Source organism: Leptonychotes weddellii, chromosome 16, assembly GCF_054177405.1.
Source record: "Leptonychotes weddellii isolate Sample4059 chromosome 16, ASM5417740v2, whole genome shotgun sequence".
Taxonomy (NCBI): Eukaryota; Metazoa; Chordata; class Mammalia; order Carnivora; family Phocidae; genus Leptonychotes; species Leptonychotes weddellii.
In genome coordinates, this window is record NC_138384.1 from 35,872,672 (window position 1) to 35,896,196 (window position 23,525).

Here is a 23,525-nt window from a genome sequence, read left to right on the forward strand (position 1 = left end):
TCTGAGGGGAAGAGCAGTGAACCAGGTCTTGTACAAGAAGCCATGACTGGCACTCTCTGGGCTGCTGTCCCTTCTGCTATCCTGACTCTTCAGTGAAGTCTTGCTTATGTGATAAGCCGGGCCTGGCTGTGCTGTGGGCAAACGGAGGGCCGTTCCCAAGGCTGACAGAGAACTGGCGGCACTGACTGGCAAGATGTCCAGCAGAAGGGGCGTTTCCAAGCCGAGAGCTAAGGCTGTTAGGCCCACCGGGCTCTGGGAACAGGGCTCCAGGGTGACCCCGCTCAGGAGGGCGCACAGGTCTCCCACTCTACTTAGCTTCTGAAGGAAGAAAAAATGACTTCTCCACTCTTATCTCCTGGGAACCAACTGCCTGGTTCACCCCGTCAGAGATCTATTAAGTGACTCCCATCAAGGAAATGGGAAAGTGCGAAGGGGCCTCAAATATCGCCCTCTCTGCTAGTCTCCGAGGGCGAAGGCTGAGCCCATACGGGCCCTAGATTGTAGCTGTGCCACACGCCGGTGTCTGGGCGCCGTACGGGCGCACTGGAAATACGTGCATGCACACATGGCGCTTTCCAGCTCCCTGTTCAAAGAGCACCAGACAGAACAAGCCAATATCCAGCATCAGGAAAACGAGGAAGTACCCGAACGGTAGCACTGCACAGCGGGCTAGTGTCAGCCTGGACAGTGAACTGAGCACCGCGGCACACGACAGCTGAAGACCCTCAAACGCTCCAAACAATACAGGCTGTCCTGACTAAAATCACAGCGTTTTCAGAGTAGGCAAAACTAAGGTGATTCTCCAAGAGCTGATCAGCTCTGGGAGTCGGGGCGGTGGTGAACTCTGGGGAAGCAGTGACCTCTTCTCCGTCACGAAGGGAACATTCTGGGGTACCAGTAATGTCATTTTTCTTTTTAATCTGAGTGGTAGCCAGTTTATAAAATTTCATTGAGCTGCACATTTATGGTCTATGTACCTCTGTGTATAGTTAATACACCGATTAATAAGCCTAAAGAATTTGTGACCATATCTTAAAAACCTCTCTAATTTAAAAGTTTGAATGTAAAACATTTTTTAAACTGCCAGATACTTCTGAATATAAAAATTACCTTGGTAATTCAAACAAAACCTGAAGAAGAAATGGAAGGAAGAAGCAGGCCAAACCAGCCGCAGCGCTGACGTTAGAGGTGCTAGGAATGGCCTGTCCGCACGTGCCCGCAGCACCTGTGCCCGGCTCCTTCACGCTCTTCCTGGGTGGTCTAGCACCCCAGATTTGAGAGAGGAAAATGTACATGCTATAATACCTAGGGTAATTGTAGGTGGGGAAGAAAGGTATAATTTGCAACCTCGTAGAGGGAAAGAAATCAAACTGAAAAAATCATCAATTCAAAGGAAGCCCCCCCCCAAAAAAAAAGAATTAAGGGGAGAGATAGAAAAACTGAAATGACAATGTTAAACTCAAATATATCCACATACACCTTAAATATAAAAGGACCAAAAGGTTCAGTAAAAAGACAAAGGAAAAGTTTGTCAAACCTGGTTAACAAAAAACTATATGCTACAGTGATAAATGGAGGAGTAGTGTGGCATGTAAATTATATCTCAGTGAACTTGTTTTAAAAAACGATATGCTCTTTACAAGACACAGGTAAACATGAAGACAGAGAAAGGTTGAAATTAAAGGATGGAAAAAAACCAGATCATACAACCATCAAACAGAAGAAACATGGAAAATGTCATACAAAATAGATGTTAAAACCAAACACATTTTTAGAGACAAAAAGGTTCACTTTATAGTGACAAAATATCCAATTTACCAGGAAGATACAGTTTTAAACCTGTACACACCTAACAATGTGGCTGGATGCAAAGGAACACATGTTCTGGGATTTCACGCATATAAAGTTCAAAAACATGCACAAGTGATCAGCGATGTCAGAAACCTTCTATTACTTGGAGGAGAAAACCTGCCAACACAGCAAGGAAGCTGCAAGTGTGGAATCTTTTTTTTTTTTTTTTTTAAGATTTTATTTATTTGACAGAGACAGAGATAGCGAGAGCAGGAACATAAGCAGGGGAATGGGAGAGGAGAAGCAGGCTTCCCGCCTAGCAGGGAGCCTGATGCGGGGCTCGATCCCAGGATCCTGAGATCATGACCTGAGCTGAAGGCAGACGCTTAACGACTGAGCCACCCAGGCGCCCTGCAAGTGTGGATTCTTATAGCTTCAAGAGTTTGGGGGCTGGGAGACCAACTACCTGGGTGGAGTCCCCGCTATTCCTTGGCCTCCAGCAGAGATGAACCCGAATGACTCAGGGCCCAGCCCATGGGGCGTGGCCACCTTCCCGGATGCCTCTCCTCACACCAATGATGCTAAGGTAAGAACCCCACCCCAGATACATCATATGTTATCAGAGGCGGAGCAACAGGAGGGTCCAGCTAGCTCCATCTCAGGGTAAAGTCAAGAGTGTGGTTAAGAATTTGCAGTGAACCGGGGCGCCTGGGTGGCTCAGTTGTTAAGCCTCTGCCTTCGGCTCAGGTCATGATCCCAGGGTCCTGGGATCGAGCCCTGCATCGGGCTCCCTGCTCTGCAGGAGGCCTGCTTCTCCCTCTCCCACTCCCCCTGCTTGTGTTCCCTCTCTCTCTGTGTCTCTGTCTGTCAAATAAATAAATAAAATCTTTAAAAAAAAAAAAAAAGAATTTGCAGTGAACCAAGAACTAACTCTGGTTTTCGGGTGGTTTTGTTTTGTTTTTGTTTTTAAGTAGGCTCCATGCCCAATGTGGGGCTCAAACTCACAACCCTGCATCAAGGGTTGAATGCTTTACCAACTGAGCCAGTCAAGTGCTCCCAAGAACTAACTCTGGAAGGGGCAGTTCTGACGTGCAAGGTAGAAGGACCTCTGGAGGTCCAACACCATGCTTGACTAAGGGTTTGGGGATCTGTGTTTCCTCGCCTGCTGCATGAAGGAGACCCCACACTGGAAGATGGCAGAGCTCGCTCACTCGGTGGCTTCTGCACATTGGCTGGAGTGACCACGTGGTGCCCTCCTTGCTATGCTGGCCTTCTACTGCTACCGATGAGGGTGAGGCTCCTGCAGAGGTGCTGGTACTGGTGGAGCAGAGTCAATAATCTCCATGCACAGAGACTGACGGGGGTATTTCTATCTGCACCTGGACATGGACATGCAAATGCAGAGACCACAGGAGACAAGCCACGGCAGGCACTGCTACATCGCCTGCTCAGTAATCGGTGCCCTCTTTTCTCCCTTGCTAAGAGATTCCTGATTTTGTTTGATGCACATGGACTCAGCCCCAGGGTATGACCCATGGGAATCTTCTTCCCCTTGGCCAGTGACCAGTCAAGGGGTGGCCATGTGACCAATGAGACTCTGCTGGGAGGCTTCCAGAAAAAAATGTTCTCCCTAAAAAATACAGAGCAGCATAATGAGAAGATCCTTGCACCACTTCTTCCTTTCTTCTTTGGGATCAGGAGTGGCTGCACCCACTGGTGACCATGAGGAGGAGGAGGCCAAGGGGATCTCAGGCAGCAGCCTTTGATAGGCAGCTGAAACAATATTAGAATCTCCTGCCTTTTGACTTTGTTAGGTCAGAGAGTTAAAGGTCTACTATTTAAACCTTATGTTTATTTATTCCATTTCTGCAGCCAAAAAAACCCTAACACAGATATCAAAGTGACCACAGAGGCTTCTCCTGGAGAGAAGAGGAGGACTGGAATAGGAATGGCAGGTTTCAGGACAAGCTCGTGCTTTCTGTGCACTATGCAGAGCTTTTATAAGAAACATATATTCAGGGTGGGAGGATGGGTTAGCCTGGTGATGGGTATTGAGGAGGGCACATTCTGCATGGAGCACTGGCTGTTATGCACAAACAATGAATCATGGAACACTACATCTAAAACTAATGATGTAATGTATGGGGATTAACATAACAATAAAAAAATTAAAAAAAAAAGAAACACATATTCCTGCATTACCTGTGTAATGAAAAGAAAAATTTAAAGAAATTGAAAACTAGGGAGACAGAAAGGGGACATTCCTAATCCTCAAGAGTAGCAAAAGAATGTCCACTATTTCTTGGCCTCCGGAAGATTCTAGAGAGGACTGGTTTACCCCTGCATGGGTCTCCATCCAAGCACATGGCAGACACTCAAATATCAGTTTGTTGGTAGGTGGTTGGATGAATACATGGACAAGTGAGCGAACGTCTGGCACTTTATGACAAGATGCTCTGCAAAGCCACAAACACAATAGCAAGAAAAAGGACAGGAGAGCTTCGGTAACATTCTATTCATGAATTCTATTCAAAAATAGTAACAAGGCATTTACACTACACTCTCTTCCCTTAAAATCTACTGAAAGCAATCAACAGAATGGGGGGGCGGGGAGAAAAAAAGAAAACTTAGTCACTGGGCAGAAAACAGCTACCAAATCAACAAAATTTGGTATGGAGAGAGAAGCCAAAAGCTGCCAAACCTCCTCAGACTTCAGGCATGCAGATGCTTGAAAAACCACAAAGCCTCACAATTATAAAGGTCCACAGTAATGTTCTGACGGGTGCAATGAGAGCAAGTGTGCAGATGGGCCCAGGAAAAGTACAATCATCCCCACACAGCAGAAGCGAGGGAAGAAGAAGCTAAAGGGAGACACCAATGGAGAACCCACCTTTACTGCCCGGAATCCAGCTTCTATTCTCTCCAAGAAATGAAGGACAGCGCAGACTGACATCAAGAACCCAAAGAGATACAGAAGGCCAAGAAAAGTGACAAGGCAACAAAAGATGTTAAAAATAAACTGGTAAGACTAAAAACCAAAAGGAAAAATGAAACCAACACAGAGAAGGTAAAAGCTATACTAGAAGCAATAACACAGTGACAAAGAGATGAGGAGGGTACACAGAGCAAATCACAGAAAGTGACACTGCAAAGAAAAAAGAGGGACAAGTGATTACAGCAAATAGAACAGACATGGAAGACAAAGGACAGCTGACAAAGTATAACTCATGTTCCCCAAGGAGAATAAAACAAATAGATAAGCTTAGTCGATGATAAAACAAAATAGGGAAGGAAATGTTCCCTGAAAACAAAAAAGAGATATGAAAACCTGTGTCTGCAGAATTAAATAACAAACTAAATTTCTGGAAAAAAGGACAGATAGTAACACACACCGCAGTGAATTCTGGTGAAGTTACTGAACTCAGGATAATGAACGACCCTACTAAGGTGTCAGGCAGAAGAATCAAGTGACCTCAAAGGGAAAAGCAAGGGGGCCAGAGCTCCTTCCCGTCCCTTTGCTGTCTCTCTCTGCAGTCCCTTCAGAAAGGTTATGGCCCCCGCCGACATGGTCTCACGCATGTAACATTTATTGTAACTGTGATTGACTAACTGGTGATCGTGTGACTGCGGACTCTGTCTTACACAGCTTCTCCAGCACCCAGCACAATGCCAGGTCCTCACTGCATGCTCCATCACTGTATGTTGAATTACCAACCTACCCAGAGTGTCCTCCCTAACACAGTCCTTTCTGGGTGCAGAGAGGTTATCTGACTTACCCAAGCCATACGACTGGGAAGTCGAGAAGCGGGGACTTGAACCCAGGTCTCTGAATGCCCATGGCACTGTTCTGTCCACTGGATGCCAGCATCGCGTGAACTGACCACAAATTCACGCCCCCCACTTCCCCTCCAGCCTTACTTTTGGGTGGCACCAATAAGAAAACTGTTGAAAACAAGACTTGCTTTCCATGTTAGGCCATTTCTGAGCGGGTGCACACTTCACATGAAGATGTTTGCCCAACTACCCTGAAACACAGAGAGAGGCATGAGGTATAGATTTAAGTCCAAATCGCCTGATTTGGGTCGCTCTGTTTCCTTATCTTTCTAGTTTTGAAAATTGTTTACTTTAAAGGAAGCACGAAGGAGAAAATTATAAATTATTTACCTCAGATTAAAGAATGTCTATAGTAAACACAGAGAAGGCAAGTTTACTTTTTGACATTAAATGTACCCCACAGGCAGTATCTCCTTCAGAGCTGGTGCCATCGAGCAATTAAATAGCATTCTTACAGGATCTACACACCCATTTTCCCCAAAGGTATATACTTTAATCATTTCAATTTGAGAATATTTGGCCAGTCTAAGAAATAGTCTCAATAGGCAAAAGGACAATAAACACAAATTTTAATTCTAAACAAAGAAACTTGATCGCTCTGGTCTGAATCCTGCCTCTGCCCCTGGATGGCTGGTTGGGCAAGTCACTTACCCTGTTTCTTCACACACTTAACCCCGAGGGTGTGAAGTAAATGAGATGGTACATATAAGCTGCCTAGCCTATACTAAATGCTCAGAAAATGTCAATGTGCCTTCTTGTGCCTCTTGTGTCACCCCTGGAGCCCTCTCCCCACCCCCGCTCCCAAAAACCTAATGGCAAGACTGTGGGAAATTAAAATCCCTTTCCAGCTTAAAGGGCCCTTTCATTCATGCCATCTGCAACTGGCCAGGACAAGGTACAGACTCTGGTAAGTCCTTCCTATTTACAATCAGTTCGTAAAAGTCCACCTCTGACTCCTGGGTTGTATAGGGACGGCATTCCTATTGGCTGGGATGAACAGAAATGGGGTGACTGGCATGCATACACTGCTGGTGGGAAGGCAAAAGGACAAAAACTGCTTTGGAGAACAATCTGGCAACATCTGCTGTGACCCAGCACACATAGTGCATGGACCAAATATGCAAGGAAATAATCCAAATGTTCATTGGTAGGGGCATAGGAAAAAAGGTGCCATGGATTCATCTCAAAACTGCAATGCTGAGTGAAAAAAGCCAAGAGGTGGAATGACTGGTTCACTATGATGACCTATTTACAAAAAAAAAAAAAAAAAAATTGTAGGGGCACCTGGGTGGCTCAGCTGGTTAAGCGACTGCTTTCGGCTCAGGTCATGATCCCAGAATCCTGGGATTGAGTCCCCCATCAGGCTCCCGGCTCAGTGGGGAGCCTGCTTCTCCCTCTGACCCTCTCCCTTCTCATGCTGTTTCTCTCTCGCTCGCTCTCTAAATAAAATCTTTAAAAAAAAAAAAAAATGTGCTGTATTTGTAATTGCTGACACTTATTTGTGGTAAAAGAATAAAAACACAGACTTCTAGAATGTATTCCAAATCCAAGAGCAGATGGCCTTTCAGGGAGGGAGACAAAGAAGATTTCAACCCTAACTATAATTTCATTTCTTTTTAAAAAAATCTGAAACAAGAAAAGATAAGCAGTCAATAGTTGCTCATCTGGAGAATGAGAATATTAATGTGTTATATTACTTTCTACTTTTCCATTTGTTTTCTTGCTGGGTTATAGAAAATATAGACATTCAGCTTTAATATAAACTGAAATGTCAGACAGTTTTCCAAAGTGGTGGTACCAGCTCACACACCCACCGGCATTAGACGGTAACCTCACCAACCCTTGATATTGCTAGTTGTCTTGCTCTACCTTTCATATCTTAAACTAAAACAAAATTTCCCAACTGCACATGGGTCCTGAAGCCACCATGACAGACGTGCCTACAAAATAAAATATGTATCCTGCGAATGACAAAGGAGGTTGTTCAGGTTACTATAATCTCTTTCTTCTATGGGAAATGGGGTAGCAAGCTTTACTTCCAAAATAGTTGAGTGATAAACAACTCTGTCTGTAACCTCCATGCAAAATACTAGCCAGAAAGTATGCAGACTGAGGGGCAGAGGGACTTCCCCTGCGCCCACGGCAGAACCTGCTCTGGGCTCGGCTGCCACCTGCCTGCTCCAGCCTCCTTGCTGTAGAGAAACCTCACTCTGCATGTTACAGTCTGCATGTGTTAGAAAGTGACGGTTACTTCACAGAAGGAGTCCTCAAACTAAGATCCCTAGGACCACTGAACATATGTTTCAATACAGTGGGGGGTACTCAATAGAAATATAATCACTCTGAATATCATTTGATGTTGCAAATCTATAATATCGTCACTATGAATAACACGTTATAGTGACGGTGAAAGAGAGAAAAGAAAAAGAAATTACGGTGCTGTCTTTTGCCGTTGAAGAAACAAAACTATCTAGTTTCCCGAACCCAGGGAGCACAGAGTTGAAACCAGAGCAGCTCGGGCACTGGTGCAGGAACGGGCTCCATCAACCTCTCTGTCCCACGGTCCCTCCCGTGTGACGGGGCCGTGGGGGCTAACTGCACGCAAGAGCTTGAAACAGAGACTCCCGTACGGTAAGCACTCAAAGAATGTCCTCTACTACTGAGATGAATGACGATATTCCTCTTGTTGGACATGAATTTGAAGAAAGGCTGCAACATGCTTGTTGATACTGGAAAAGTGACAGGAAAAGTAGCTTTGGGGGCCAAAGGAAAGAGCAGGTTTCCTTAGCACTGGCTGGAAATCTACATTAAGAATGTGAAGATGTTTATCTTCGTCTCTGAAGGCCCTGTCTTTGAATAATAAAGAAATAAATAACAATAAAGAAATTTGTGGCCTGACCAGATAAAAAAATGAGACTGTCCTTGTTCAGAAAATCAGGCCCCAGACAAGAGCCATTAAAGGCAGAAGAGAGAAAAGAAAATCCTTACTGATGCACTCTACACAATTTGCGGTAAGTTAAGAGGGTGCAGAAGACATTCTGGAATGTGAGCGGCACCTGATTTCTGTGGGGCACGGCATACACAGCGTCACTGAGACCTCCCTCCGCTTTGTAAGCGCTGGCATCCGCCGACTCCCCGCAGCTCGAGGACAGCTGTGCGTCAGTGTCCTCCTCCTCCCTGTAGCCCAGCATTTCAAAGGACGGCAAAGAAGATCTTCTTGTCTCATGCTGCCAATTTGGTCTGCATTAGAAGGTCGGGAGCAAAATAAATAAGCAAGCCACTGAATACTTCACGTGTATTAGATGCCCCACCTCCAAGGCCCCACCATCAAATTATTATAACCACCTTACGAAACATACAGAAGCTAAAGGATTAAGTCATCCACGATCCCATCTCCTTGTACACTCAGCATTTCTTTCTAGCCTCTTACGTAGGTTTTTCTAGTTCCTATCACTGCCTACCTACACAATTTGCCTCATTGGTAACACGTTTTTAAAGTCAAAACGTAAAAGGTGGGACCCAAGTAGATACACCAGCTTAGTCAGCCATTTTTATGTACTTAGGTTTTTTGCCTCAATTGTCACTGTTATAAATACCTCTGTTACGAACATCTACGTGCAAATAATCTCTTCCGTTATTTAGGATCCGTCTTAGGAACCAAGTTAACTGTGCAGTAAACTGCTGAGTCAAATGGTGTGGCTATTTTGGGGGTCTACAGGCATACTGCACAAAATCATTTCACCAATCAGCTCCCCAACCTGTGACCACATTAGTAACAATTTTCCAAAACTTGGCAAAAGAACTTAAATCTTACTGTATAAATCTGCATTTCTTACCGAAACAATATATTTCCATATATTTGTGTGCAAGTCCTAATTCCTCTGTGGTGAACTGTCTATTCATGTCCATTGTCCACTGATCTACTTTGCTTCTCGTATGTCTATTTAAATTTGAAATTAACCTTTTTATCTACAAAGTTCAAAACTGTTTTTACTGTATTTTTCCTATTCTATTAATTCCATTGTAGCTATGTAAGGTTTTTTTAACATACAGATGATTTAAAAAAAAAAACAACTTTTTTTTACCTTCTAAATTCTTAGCTTAGAAGGGCATTGCAGGCATCTCCCTCTGAGAGGTTTGATAAGAGTGGCTATAGGATTTCCTGGTCTTATTTATGTGTATGTACAGATTAATCCTTTCATTTAATAGGAATCTGTTTGGTATATGAACTAGGCAAGGCTCAAAGCTGATTTTTTTTTTCTACTACTGTTAATCACTATACTAGAATCCTTTCCTTCCCCTTTGCTCTGTGAGGCGGCCTTTATGAAACAGTCACCATGCATGCAAACCCCAGATCCCCTCAAGGCATCCACACACCACTTCTCTATATAACCAGTCCTACTGTTTTCACTACTTCAACTACTCGTTTTAAATATGAAGTGGCTAATCCAACTCTCCCCCTGAGTCAAAACTCTCCCTTTCCGGATTTCCTCTGATGGTCTTAATCTGCTCATTCTTTCTAGTGAAGTTTAAAATCATTTCCTCATCTTTAAGTTCTAATCTGGCTGAAGTGAAATTCTTACCAGGAGGAAAACAGGCTATACTCAAACATCTCAAAACGAAGTCAAGATTAAAATGGGAACACCAAAAACATTAACATGTCCTAGAAGGAAATAAGCAAGCATTCATAGAATAGGGAAGGCCTTTCTAGATTTCACAATAATGTCAGAAACTACAAAGACTGATTAAAAGGTATGCAAAAAAACCCCTCAAAAAAACAAAATTGAATAAACATGACAGATAAAAGGCAAATCTGGTCATGTATTCACCCAACCCCATCCCATAAGCCCTTAAAGCCCTCAGTGTCTTCCTGGTGTTCCTAGGGGGAGGGGGTGGGGAGGACCAAGCCTCAGAACAGGACACCAAAGGCATCACCAGGCTGGCCCCTGCCCACTTCTCCAGGCCATCTTGAATGACTGCCCACCTCACCCAAGTGCCCCCAGCCACAAACATCTTCCTTCAGCTGCTCACATGTGTCCTTGTGTCACGCTCCCTCTTCTCGGTCTTGAAAGCTCATCCGAGCCCCACACTGACCAGTTCCCGCAAGCCCCTGAGCCATTCCCAGGCACTCCTTGTACCTTCCTCAGCTCTGCTCTCAATGCACTCTTCCTGAGGAGGAAACCTTCCTGACCGCCCAGCCCGACGTCGGCTCTCGCCCAGCTCAAGCAACAGAGGAAATGTTGTTAAAGAAGAGAGAAGGTTGTAGTATGGGTGCCAATGAAGGTAAAATCAGTATGGATGTTCAGAGAGGGGCCACACAAGAAGCGGTGGGTGACAGCTCGCGCATCTAGCCTGTGGTGCGGGGGAGTCCTGTGAGGGGCTGAAGGCAGCCCTGAATTCGCTGGCTCTGCGCGGCCACGAAAACCAGCGCTTTCACAAGCCAAAATCTCACAAGAGCCGCTCTAGAGAAAATTCTGATACGAGTCAAAAGCAATCAATGTCCCAGGACAGTGACCCTTTGAGCCTGGTGATGGAAACCCGAGTACTAAGCTCCAGTCCTGACCACACGCACACGCGCAAGCGCACACGCACGCACGCGCACAGAAGCACACGTGAGCTGGGGCTCCTCCCTCAGAGAAGCCGCAGAGCCGGCGATATGGTCCTTACTGAAGCCTCAGCTCGGAGGTGGTGGCATAGGGTTCGATGAAACTGTCCTTTTCAACGTAGGTCGTGTCACTCTCAGACAGGGATCTCTGGCGAGGCTGAGGAATGGCAACGGTCCGGCCGGTCAGTGTTGTTGCTAGGATGACTGCAGCCAGAGCAGATCTAGGCACAAAAACATGCCAGGGAGAAGGTGAGACGCAAACCGGCAAGGTGAAGGCTGAACAACAGGACACGAGAGTTACTGAAGGGTGACCTTCTGTTCCATATTTAGTGCGTAGCTACTGACTACGTGCCCGCCGTCTGTTAATGTGCCTCGTTTCTTTATCACACCAACTGAATGAATGGATATTACTGTCATCTCCATTTTTTCCTAAAACATAAATGACTTGTCCAAGATTTCCTAGCTAATAGGAGATGGGTCCAGGTCCCTAATCTAGGCAGTCTATATTCAAGTAGTTTCCTTTTAAAATGAAAGATCAGAATGGGGGGCAATAAAGGGAGATATAAAAAAATACAGAAGATTTTATTTTTAAATTTTATTTTATTTTTTTTTATATTTATTTATTTGACACAGAGAGAGCACAAGCAGGGGGAGCGGCAGGCAGAGGGAGAAGCAGACTCCCTGCCGAGCAGGGAGCCCGATGCGGGACTCGATCCCAGGACCCTGGGATCATGACCTGAGCTGAAGGCAGACGCTTAACCGACTGAGCCACCCAGGCGCCCCTTAAATTATTTTTTAAAAGATATATATTTATTTATTTTATCAAGAGAGAGAGAGCACACACGAGTGGGAGGGGCAGAGGGAGAGAGAATCTCAAGCAGACTCTATGCTGAGCGCAGAGCCTGACCCAGGATCTCACAACCCTGAGATCAGGACCTGAGCCGAAACCAAGAGCCGGACACTTAGCCAACTACGCCACCCAGATGCCCCCCAAAAAGATACAAAAGATTTTAAAGGGCATTTTAAGAACACTTGCAAATTATTCAAAACTATAATACTGGGAAGATAGAGTAATGGATTTACCCTCCCGCTTGAAAAAGCAAAACAAAGCAACAGATTTACAACTGTGTCAGCTTACTGCCTGAGAGAATTTCCAGGTCATGGCACAGGGAGGAAGAGCTGAAGTGGAGCCAGGTGGACCTCCTGAGCTGTGGAGACGGAGCTGAGCGTCCAGGAACAGCAGAGCGGACAGAATTTGCAGGACAGAGGACTGGAAAGGAGAGAGCTGAACAGAGAGAGCTCCGGAAATCTGCAGACGGCCCCTGGGTGTTCAGCAAAACATTCCTCAGTGCATGAATGTGAGGAAACTATCCAAGGCTGGGGGAAGAACCATCCACAACAATTAGAGGATCAGTTCCAGGTGCTTACACACGGTTGGGGACAATGCCTGTACCCACCAGACAGATGGGAAAAAATTATAATCTACAGGACATTGAGTACAGTCCTCAGAAAGGTCTTGCCTCAGTAGTGGGGAGTAATTAGCCCAGGATTGAGCACTGCTTCAGATGTATCTAACAAATCATAAAAACAAGACCTAAAAGATCAAATCAGTTCCAAGTAACTTAACTGCATCCCAGAACAAAATTCCAGAAGATTTGTAGGAATACAAAAATATCAAGCACACAAGGTGACCCTTACAACAGTGTCTAGTATGCAATCCAAGATAACCAGGCATGCAAAATTATAGAAAAACACGACCCAAAATGACGAGAAGAATCAACAGAAACCCACTCAGAACTGAACGCATATGTTAGAATTAGCAGAGAAGGACATTAAGATAGTTATAACTGTATTCCATACATTCAAAAAGCTAAGTAGAAACACGAGAGATTATTAAAAAAGACTTGAGCTTTGGGAGCTGAAAATTACACTGTATGGGACAGACAGCAGATTACCCATTGCAGAAGAAAACACTAGTGAAACTGAAGGCAAAACAAGAGAAAATAGCCAAAATGAAACACAAAGAGGAAATAATTTTTAAAAAGCATCATGAGACATGGGATAAAAAATGCGACTGTTTTATGCTTTAAGCCACTAAGTTTTGGTGTAAGTGTTACACGATAATAGGTAACTAATACAATACAGCCTTTTCAACAAATGGTCCTGGAACAACTGGATATCCATATACAAAAAAATGAACTTGAATCTGTGCCTCCCACACCATATTCAAAAATAAACTCAAATTGGATCATAGACCTCAATGTAAAGCCCCAAACTATAAAACTTCTAGAAGAAAATATAGGAGAAAATCTTTGTGGCCTTGGGTCAGGCAAAGATTTCTTAGATATGATGCTGAAATAATGATCTGTAAAAGAAAAAAATTGGTATGATGAACTTCATAAAAATTTAAAAATTCTGCTCTTTGAAAGACACTGTTAAGAGAATGAAAAGACAAGCCACACACGGGGAGAAAATATTTGCAAATCTCATATTTGATAAAGGACTTGTATCCGGAATATATAAAGAACTCTCAAAATACAGTACTAGGAACACAAACAACCCAATTTTTAAAAGTGAGCACAAGATTTGAATACACACTTCACCAAAGAAGATATACAAATGGCAAATAAGCACAAAAGATGCTCAACAAACTTAGGTATTAAAGAAATGCAAAATAAAACCACAATGAGATACTACTACACTACTACTCTTAGAATGTCCAAAATTTACATTCATAAGCACATCTGTGGAGGGAGCCTCAAGAAATATGACCCCTTGGATAGAGAGATCCAGAAATCTGCAAGGAAGAAGTTGGGAATTTCTGATGTGCACATGGACTCCAGGCACAACAGAGCTGCCTGGGCCAAAGGAATAAGGAATGGGCCACACCAAATCTGTATACGGTCGTCCAGAAAGCATAAGGAAGATGGAGATTCACTAGACAAGGTCTATACATTGTTATCTACGCACTGTCACCACTTCCAAAATCCTATCAACAGGCAGTATGAGTTAAAACTACTGTCAACTAAAATTATGAAACCACACACACACACACACACACACACACACACACTACTGACCAAATCAAGTGTTGGTGAGGATGTGAAGCAACTGGAACTCATACAATGTTGGTCAGAACATAAATAAAACCTTTGAAAATAGTTTGACAGTTACTTAACTGTATATTTATACACCTAGTATATATGACCCACCTATTCCACTCCTAGGTATTTATCTGAGAAAAACAAAAGTGTGTGTAGAAAACAAAGATTTGTGCACAAATGCTCACGGCAGCTTTGTTTTTAAAATAATAAAATGTGAAAAAAACTCAAATATCCGTCCACAGGTAAAAGGAGAAACAAATTGTGACATATTCATTATTCATATGATGGAACACTACTCAGCAATAAAAAGGATGAATTACTGATTTTCACAACAGTATGGATGAATCTCAAAATAATTATGCTGAATCAAAGAAGCTGGTATAATTATTTTGTGTAATCCCACTTGTATAAAATGCTAGAAAATGCAGACTAATCTAATGCGACAGAAAGCAGATCAGGTGGCCAGGAGATGGGGGTGAGGGTGGATTGGGCAGAGGAATGGGAAAGGGGAGAGAAGGACAGGAGGTAGGAATTACAAAGGAATATGGTATGCCTCCTGAGAAAAAACACTTTGAAATATTTTTAGTGTTTGTTTTTTCCGTAAGTACCATGTTGTTAACAAGAAGAGCCGTTTATTAGTGTTTACCCCGAGCCGAGGACTGTTATAAGTCCAGAAGGAAACCTGAGGGGATGATGGATATGTTTATTATCTCGATTGTAGTGATGGTTTCATGGATGTAAACATATGTCACAACATGATGCGTTTCAAATATGTAGTTTATTGTTAAGTCCATCATACCTCAGTAAAACTGGTTTAAGAAAGAAAAGACTGTTAAAGTCAAAAATAATAACAATACATTGTGGGATTTATAACATATGGAATTAGAAGGGACAACAGTAACACGAAGGATGGGAAGGAGGAAACGGAAGTAAATGGCTGTAGGATTCTTACGCTATTACGCTACCCATAAAGCGCAGTAACATCTCAGTTTAATTTGAACACCATTTCCTACAAATAAAAAAAATGTAGAAATACACCACATTTGCCAAAGCCTTGTGGACTATTTTGGCTTATAAACATTATAATCCAGGAAGATATTTTTGTACAGCAGAGGAGACAAGAGGTCTTCTAATGAACCTACAGCATGCTTGCCATGAAATGAAATGTGTTGGTTTTCCTGCTTGAGGATGGAAGGTAAAGCTAACTGTCTTGCTATCACTGCGGCCACATAAACATGGAAGCCCTAAAGACACAGAGTTAGGGTTGGTCACACAGACACTGAAGAGCTGGACTGACAGACCCACAGGTGTACAGCTGTGAGACTTCGGACCAATGCGTGACACTTGGGACCGAGCTAGAGAGGCCAACAAGACCTCTCTCAGAGGGTCGTTGAGAGGACAGAATGAAATCATGCTTCTGAAGGACTTATAACAGTCCTTGGCTCGGGGTAAACATTAATAAATGGCTCTTCTTGTTAGCAACAAGTGTTTTTCTCAGGATGCATACCATATTCTAGTTTAAAAGAACACTAAAACAAAGAAACTACCTGTGCATGAAATTCGTTCTTACTGTCAATTCATTGATAAGTGTCAAGCCCAAGCCATGTATCCATGTGTTTTATGGATAAAAAACAGTCTAAAATTCTCCTGTGTCTAAGCCCTTAGAAGGCACAGGCAGGGGTGTTAGGTATAAAAGAAAGCCAGTTCTCTGATGTTGGGAGCATTGGAAGATGGGGGAATCCCAGGCCCTGGAGAGTGAACATCCTTCTTCCTTCCTTCCCCAAAATCAGCTCTTTTAAAAGGCAGACTTGTATTTCAAAAGAAAATTCTGTGCATAATTCAAATTCCTTTCAACATACTATGAACCTATATACTTGGGCTTTAATGCTTTATACCTGGAAAACTACTAATCGCCTTCAATTATGAAATGGGCAAACTCCATACACCTGAAAGGGACAGATCATTATCCCACAGAGAAACCATATTAAGTGCTTCATTATGGAACCATGATAAGCATTTCGAAGGACGTGAATCTAACGGCCTGTTCACCTGAGACTCACCTTGGTCTCTCTGGAGAAGGGTTGGGGCTGCGGGGAGGAGGTGTGCGGGGCACAGCCGGCTTCGGTGCGATGCTGGCTGCAGGTAGGAGGCCATGGATGATGTGTTTCTGCACAAATGAAACCCAGCAGCGTCACTGGTGTATGGGACCACCTGGGTCTTGTCACCACCCTGCTTGGGGCCTGAAAGGGGACACCTGCACTGGCCACCCAGGGATCTAACCCCACCAGGAACCCAGTCCTCCCCCTGCCATCCCCAATTCCTATCTGGCCAGGCAAGTATGCCCACCCAGGGAACACCACTGCAGCTGCCCATTGTGGGGAACCTCTCATCCTTCCCTCCTCAGACAGGCTTCCCTGACCATCCCCCAGAGTCACTCTCTGGGACCTCCAGTCTCACAGCACCACCCCAATGACCCTACTCCCGCACACGCTACCCCACCTGCAGAATGGAAGCTTCCCGAGAGCAGGCAACCTTCTTGTCTTTATCAAACCTGGAACTCAAGCACTTCCCCCATTACTCCACACTGTGTAGAAGCTTAATGAAGATTTTAGACAGTTTACCTCAAAGATGCAGAATAACAAAAACTAGTTCCTACACACAATGAAAATCAGAGAATCTGGCTTTAGGCAACTGGCAGTCATTCAGAAGTTTCTGAGTATAGCCACTCTCTAGGCACTAGCCATTATTCACACCTACTAGAGGCAAAACACCAGGACTGCAATGAAGAAACCTGGTCTTCATCGACAAGGTAATAGAATGTGGAGGGAAAACACCCAAGTACTTATCATGTAACACAGAATTATGGAAAGTGCCAAGGGAAAGATAAAGACAAATTTGGTGCTGGGATGGCACAGGGAGGGAAGGGCTCCTCCAGGTCTGGGGGCCAGCAAGGGGACCTCTAACGTCCCGCTGGAAAAAAATCACAGAGGCATTTAGACTGGGTCATCAAAGATGGCCACTGCTCTCACATGTGGGAAATGAGGTGGAAAAGCATTCTAGGAAGAGGGAACAGCATGAACAATGGAAAGAAGCAAGACAGTAGTGGCAGTGTTCTAGAACTAACAAGTATTCCAGTTTGCTGGAATATAGAAGCGTCTGAGGAGAGGCTAGAAGAATGCGCTGGGGGTAAGAGTGGGGATTGTTCCCATTTAAGAGTTTTTATACGTGACTAAGGAGAACCTGTGGCTTAGTGAGGAACACCCACCGAAATTGGCCCCTGGAAAGGCTCATCAGGCAGTGGTAGGCATGAAATTGGGAGTAGGCGCCTACAGTGTCAGGGTGGCTATGATAAGGTTGGAGGAGAGCATTCCAGGCAGAAGGGATAGCAAAGGCCTAAACGAATAGAAGAAATGGCTGGAGTGTGTGGCTGTTGGAGGCACTGGGTTTTAAGGAGCGCAGCAGCACGATCAGATGTCCAATTTAAGAGGCGCCTGGGTGGCTCAGTCGTTAAGCGTCTGCCTTCCGCTCGGGTCATGATCTCAGGATCCTGGGATCGAGCCCCGCATCAGGTTCCCCGCTCAGCGGGAACCCTGCTTCTCCCTCTCCCACTCCCCCTGCTTGTGTTCCCTCTCTGTGTATCTCTCTGTCAAATAAATAAAATCTTAAAAATAAAATAAAGTAAAATAAAAGAATCCCCCTGGCTGCCATGTGGAAAACGGTCCTAGGAGAAAGGCAAGACTGGAAGCAGAGAAACAGTGGGGAGCTGCTGCAGCAGCCAGGTAGATGCTGGAAGCCAGGGTAGGGGCGGGAACAGCTGCAGGTTATATTTAGTGGGTAGAATCTATGGAACTTGGCTGATGGGGTTACGCGGTGGGTAGCGGAGGGAGGACTCAAGAACGACCTGCCACTGGGGGATATTCAGCAGTGGAGTAGGTTTGTGCGGGCAGGAGTATTCCCCGACACCAGAGCAAACGTTGCAGGGGAGACAAAGCGACTCCTGTCTCACTGAGGCCGACCCTGGGATAGAGGATGCTTTAGAACACAAAAAAATCAGGGCTTCTCGAGTGGAAAACAACTTCCTTTTGTGCTGCCACCTGGCCTCAACCTCAGGCCAAATCCCAACCCCCTCCCCCCCCGTTTAACTCCTGGCCCCCCGGATCTACTTACAAACTGGCTTTTGCGGCCCCTGCGAAACCGCTGGAGCATCCTTGCTGCGGGGAGTGGCCGAACCAGGGCGGGACCGACGTGCAGATATCCTCCCAGGCGAGGACCGCTCCCTAGAACCTGAGCCCCTCCCGCTGGCTTAGCCCCAGACGCTTTTTCTACGCAATGCACTTCGCAACAACTTCGTCTTCCATTGGCTCTGCTTTCGCTTCGACCAATCAGAGCTAAGGTTACTCCGCACCCGTCGCTCTTGGCAACCAGTGGTCCCCATTCAAATTCCTCCTGGGCGGAAACAGTGTGTAGTCTGTTCTCTTATTGGCCAGCTCAGGTGTCGATCTCTGACGCCATAGCCTATCTAGCGCCGTGGGAGGTGGAGGGCGGGCAGGATGAAAAATTGGCAAGCGCCCCTGAGGGAAACCGGAAGTGTCGCGCCGCGGGTGAAAGCTCAGGATCCTCTGGCAGGGGCCCAGGTGGGGTCCGGGCTGGCTCCGGACCAGACTGAGCAGTCGTGCCGCAGACCGAGCGGGGGTACCAGGAGCCAGCAGGTGACGAAAATGAGGGACGCGGCTACCAGGACGGGAATCTCCTGGGTCTTAGACTTTGGCAGATAATTCAGTCTTTTAAAGACACTGCAAGCGGGTTCCTGCCAGAGAGGCCCCGACTTCGAGGGGAGCCTGGGGCGGTGTGCGGGAGAGCCTGCTCGAATGCCGTCTTTTGTTTTCCTTATTAGATCGAGGCCGCCGATGGCCAGGAACCCCTCTGAGAGCACCGGCCCCATGCACGTGCCTTTTGGGCATGTTGTGGCCAACGAGAAGTGGCGCGGGTCGCAGCTCGTGCAGGGGATGCAAGGTCGGTGGGCTGCCCTTTGCATAAGTCCTCTTCTAAGCTTTTTCAAAACGTGCTACCTACTGTCGCCTTTCACCCAGAGCTCACGGAACTCCTTTTTCTTGTCTGTGTTCTAAGGGAAAATTAAAATCGTTTTTGAGGATGGCCTGACACCGGTGGATTTTTACTTGTCAAGCAGATCTTGCATTCTTTATGTCACCGAAGCTGATTTGGTGGCCGGAAATGGCTACAGGAAGAGGCTTGTTCGGGTTAGAAATGTAAGTACTGAATTGAAGACACTGAAACGGAAAATTGACTTCCATCCGCTGCCTCCTCCATCCTCTGGAATAATTTATATACAACCATTGGCCATTCCAAGCATTCTTGGACTGATAGCTTTCTTAAACTGGAAGGTAGTTTTGTTACAAAATGGTTTACTGTTTGGGTTTTTTTCTCCCTTTGAAGTCCAGTAATCTTCAAGGGATTGTAATAGTTGAGAAAACGCAGATGAGTGAACAATACTTCTCGGCCATACAGAAGTTTACGGTGCTGGACCTTGGGATGGTGTTGCTTCCAGTGGCCAGCCAGATGGAAGCATCCTGCCTTCTCATCCAGTTGGTAAGTACTGATTGCTACTCCGCTGCAGGAGCCCTGCCTTACCGACTCTCACCTGACTTGCTGGATCTTTCACTCCTGCTGCTGCCCTTGCTACAGTTGCAATCCATCAGTCCTGTCTACAGTATTCCTCACTTATCTGTGGTCAGCTGCAGTCCAAAGCACATGATCCTTATTTATTTATTTATTTATTTATTTATCTATCTATCTATCTGAGAGAGCAAGGGCACAAGCGGGCAGAGGGAGAGAGAGAAACAGACTGCTGAGCAGGGAGCCTGACGTGGGGCTCGATCCCAGCACTCTGGGATCATGACCTGAGCCGAAGGCAGACACTTAACCAACTGAGCCACCCAGACACCCCGCAGATGATCCTTTTTTGAATGAAAACAAAAACAAAAACCTCATTCTCCATTGTCTTCACTGATTATTCATCTTGGCTGGGCTTTAGAATTTCCTGAGGAACTTTTAAGAACAGCGATACAAGAGCCTTACCTCAGACCAATTAAAAATCAGAATGTCAGGATAGGGCCTTAAGCATCAATTAATGTGTTGTTGATTTTAAATTTCCCTTTTGATGTGCAGCTAGGATTGAGAACCAAATTGAAAAATGAAGGAGCCCCATGTTGTTCATAGATCACTCTTCCTTCTCCGCGGCATCCCTTGCTTCATTGTTCCTAACTTCTCCTGATGTAATGCTGTCTATCGTCTGCCTTCCTATATCCACCACTAACTGAAAACCGGATTTCTCCTTTGATAGGCAAGCTCTATCCAGGTCCTGTACCAAGCAGGTCCAGTTTAGTTTTAATTTAATCCCATACTGGGTGCCTGGGTGGCTCAGTCAGTTAAGTGTCTGCCCTCCACTCAGGTCATGATCCCAGGGTACTGGGATCGAGTCCCACATTGGGCTCCCTGCTCAGCAAGGAGTCTGCTTCTCCCTCTGCCCCTCCCCCCTGCTTGTGTGTGCGTGCTTGCTCACTCTCTCGCTCTCTGTCAAGTAAATAAATAAAATCTTTAAAAAAAAGATTTAATCCCATACAACTGAATTGTTTCTTAGTGGGCCACAGGAACATGTTTGAATTCCTCAGAGTATGTTTGCGTTGCTTTATCCTAAGCATTCTGAAAATCCAAGTTTTAATAAATTGTTCTCTTAGTCCTTTGTGTACTCATATGGTTCATCCTTCAATAATTTTGCTGATGCCTGAAAAATTATATTCATGGTGTATGAAAACATTTGTAGTGGTAAGTCAAGCTGGACCAAATGGAAAAGGCAAAACTAAATTTCCATAAATTTTTAAGAGAACGGCCAGTCCTCTAGAGGGCGCTCACGTGCTTTCCCTTTACCATTGGTTTAGGTTCAAGAACAAACCAAAGAGCCCAGTAAGAACCCTTTCCTCAGTAAGAAACGGGCTCAGATCCCTGAGCTATCCCTCCTTCGAACTGTGCAACAGATCCCAGGAGTTGGAAAAGTTAAAGCTCCCCTTCTGCTTCAGAAGTTCCCAAGTATCCAGCAACTAAGTAATGCTTCCACCCGAGAACTAGAGCCAGTCGTGGGACAAGCCGTAGCGCAGCACGTTCAAGCGTTCTTCACACGGCCCAGCTGGGACCGCAGGCTACCGGATCTTGTTTGATTTTCATATTTAAAGATGGAGAACAAAGACTTTCCTGCCGCAGCACCTAATGAGTGACTGGGTGAGGCCTACACGGAAGCTGCCAGTTGCCCTGCCTTGCTCTCTGGGTTGGGGCGTTTAAGTTAGTGGGGCTCCCGATAGCCCGGCCCTCACTCTACTAGTGGAAGAGGAGGTGTGGAGGGCACGCCTGTCCATACAGCATGTGACTCTTGATCTCGGGGTTGTGAGTGAGCCCCACCTTGGGGGTAGCAATTACTTAAAAAACAAAATCTTAAAAAACAAAAACAAAAAAACAGGGGCCCCTGGGTGGTGCAGTCAGTTAAGTGGGCTCAGATCATGATCTCAGTTTTGAGATCAAGCCCCGCATTGGACTCCATGTTTAGCATGGAGTCTGCTTGGGATTCTCCCTCTCAAAATAAACAAACAGGGGCACCTGGTGGCACAGTCGTTAAGCGTCTGCCTTTAGCTCAGGTCATGGTCCCAGGGTCCTGGGATCGAGCCCCACGTCGGGCTCCCTGCTCACCGGGAAGCCTGCTTCTTCCTCTCCCACTCCCCCTGCTTGTGTTCCCTCTCTCGCTGTGTCTCTGTCAAATAAAATCTTTAAAAATAAAAATAAACTAAATCTAAAAACAAAAACGAACTCTTTAAAAAAAGAGAGAGAGAGGGCCCACGGGGACCTTCCTAAGAGAGTTGAATAAGGGACTCTCAAATTCAACAAAAAGCCGGCCCGGGCATATTGCCCTGTGTCTATCATGGAAAGGTCTAATCAAATTTCAGGAGGTAGATGTGACCGTCTAAAGGAAACAAACTTACAATGAAGCGCTGTGCTGTGTACCATAAACCCCTTGTTCCTGGTGGCAGAGCCCGTGTTCTTGCAATGTGGTCTTAATATTACTGTTTTGAGGGTGTTGCCAGTGTAAATAAACAATTGTACTGCCTTTTATCTTCCTTCCTTCCTCCCTCCCCCTTCCTGGTAGCAGCACAGTTTGTCCATAGTCACTGAGCATGTCTTCTCAACACAGCCTGGAGTTTGGAGTTCCCTTTTAAAGGTAGAAAGCCAGTGTGTATGAAGGAGGAAAAGAATGTGTTTGCCAGTGTATAGCCCAACAGTGGGAAGAGATAGAGGAAAATGGCAGGGCAGATGCATCCAGAGAGGAGAGCCCCGCGTGGGGATGAAAAGGTAGTCAGCCACTCAAAAAAGAAATGCACTTAGCCACTCTGGAAAACAGTATGGAGGTTCCTCAAAAAGTTGAAAATAGAGCTACCCTGTGACCCAGCAATTGCACTACTGGGTATTTACCCCAAAGATACAAATGTAGTGATCCAAAGGGGCACCTGAACCCCAATGTTTATAGCAGCAATGTCCACAATAGCCAAACTATGGAAAGAGGTCCATCGACAGATGAATGGATAAAGATGTGGTGTATATATACACAATGGAATACTACTCAGCCATCAAAAAAAAAAATGAAATCTTGCCATTTGCAATAATGTGGATGGAACTAGAGGGTATTATGCTAAGCGAAATAAGTCAGACAAAGAAATACCATTTACTTTGCTCATATGTGGAATTTAAGAAACAAAACAGGGTCATAGGGGAAGAGAGGAAAAAATAAAATCAGAGAGGAAGACAAACCACAAGAGTTTGTCTTAATCATAGGAAACAAACTGAGGGTTGCTGGAAGGGAGGGGGTGGGAGGGTGGGGGGATGGGGTAACTAGGTGATAGACATTAAGGAGGGCACATGATGTAATGAGCACTGGGTATAAGACTGATGAATCACTGACCTGTACCTCTGAAACTAATAATACATTATATGTTAATTAACTGAATTTAAATTTAAAAAAAAATGCCCTTAAAGATGCCATATGTTTTCAAAGATACTAAGGTAATTTGAAACCTCTGTAAGTGCTGTTTTGTGAAATGTTAGTCATTATAAAAGACCAAACCATAAGAACA

At 45.1% G+C, this 23,525-nt stretch overlaps 2 protein-coding genes across 2 annotated transcripts in view; one reads left to right on the forward strand and one right to left on the reverse strand.

Moving 5' to 3' along the window:
* The window catches only part of CEP89 (centrosomal protein 89), a 67,644-nt gene extending 49,000 nt beyond the window's left edge, over window positions 1–18,644 (reverse strand). Inside the window, exons 1-4 of the mRNA XM_081807892.1 lie at window positions 18,502–18,644; window positions 16,395–16,501; window positions 11,293–11,451; window positions 8,682–8,865 (exon numbers count right to left, since the gene is read on the reverse strand). Of these exons, the coding sequence (XP_081664018.1) occupies window positions 8,682–8,865; window positions 11,293–11,451; window positions 16,395–16,501; window positions 18,502–18,540 (489 nt within the window). The 5' untranslated portion in view covers window positions 18,541–18,644. The remainder of the gene's footprint in view (window positions 1–8,681; window positions 8,866–11,292; window positions 11,452–16,394; window positions 16,502–18,501) is intronic.
* A 260-nt stretch (window positions 18,645–18,904) lies between these two features.
* On the forward strand, window positions 18,905–23,234 carry FAAP24 (FA core complex associated protein 24). Its single transcript, XM_006738874.3, has 5 exons — window positions 18,905–19,043; window positions 19,229–19,347; window positions 19,462–19,601; window positions 19,789–19,941; window positions 21,291–23,234. Exons 2-5 carry the CDS (start codon window positions 19,242–19,244, stop codon window positions 21,564–21,566), a joined length of 675 nt encoding a protein of 224 aa, XP_006738937.1. The 5' UTR covers window positions 18,905–19,043; window positions 19,229–19,241; the 3' UTR covers window positions 21,567–23,234.
* Window positions 23,235–23,525: the final 291 nt, after the last annotated feature.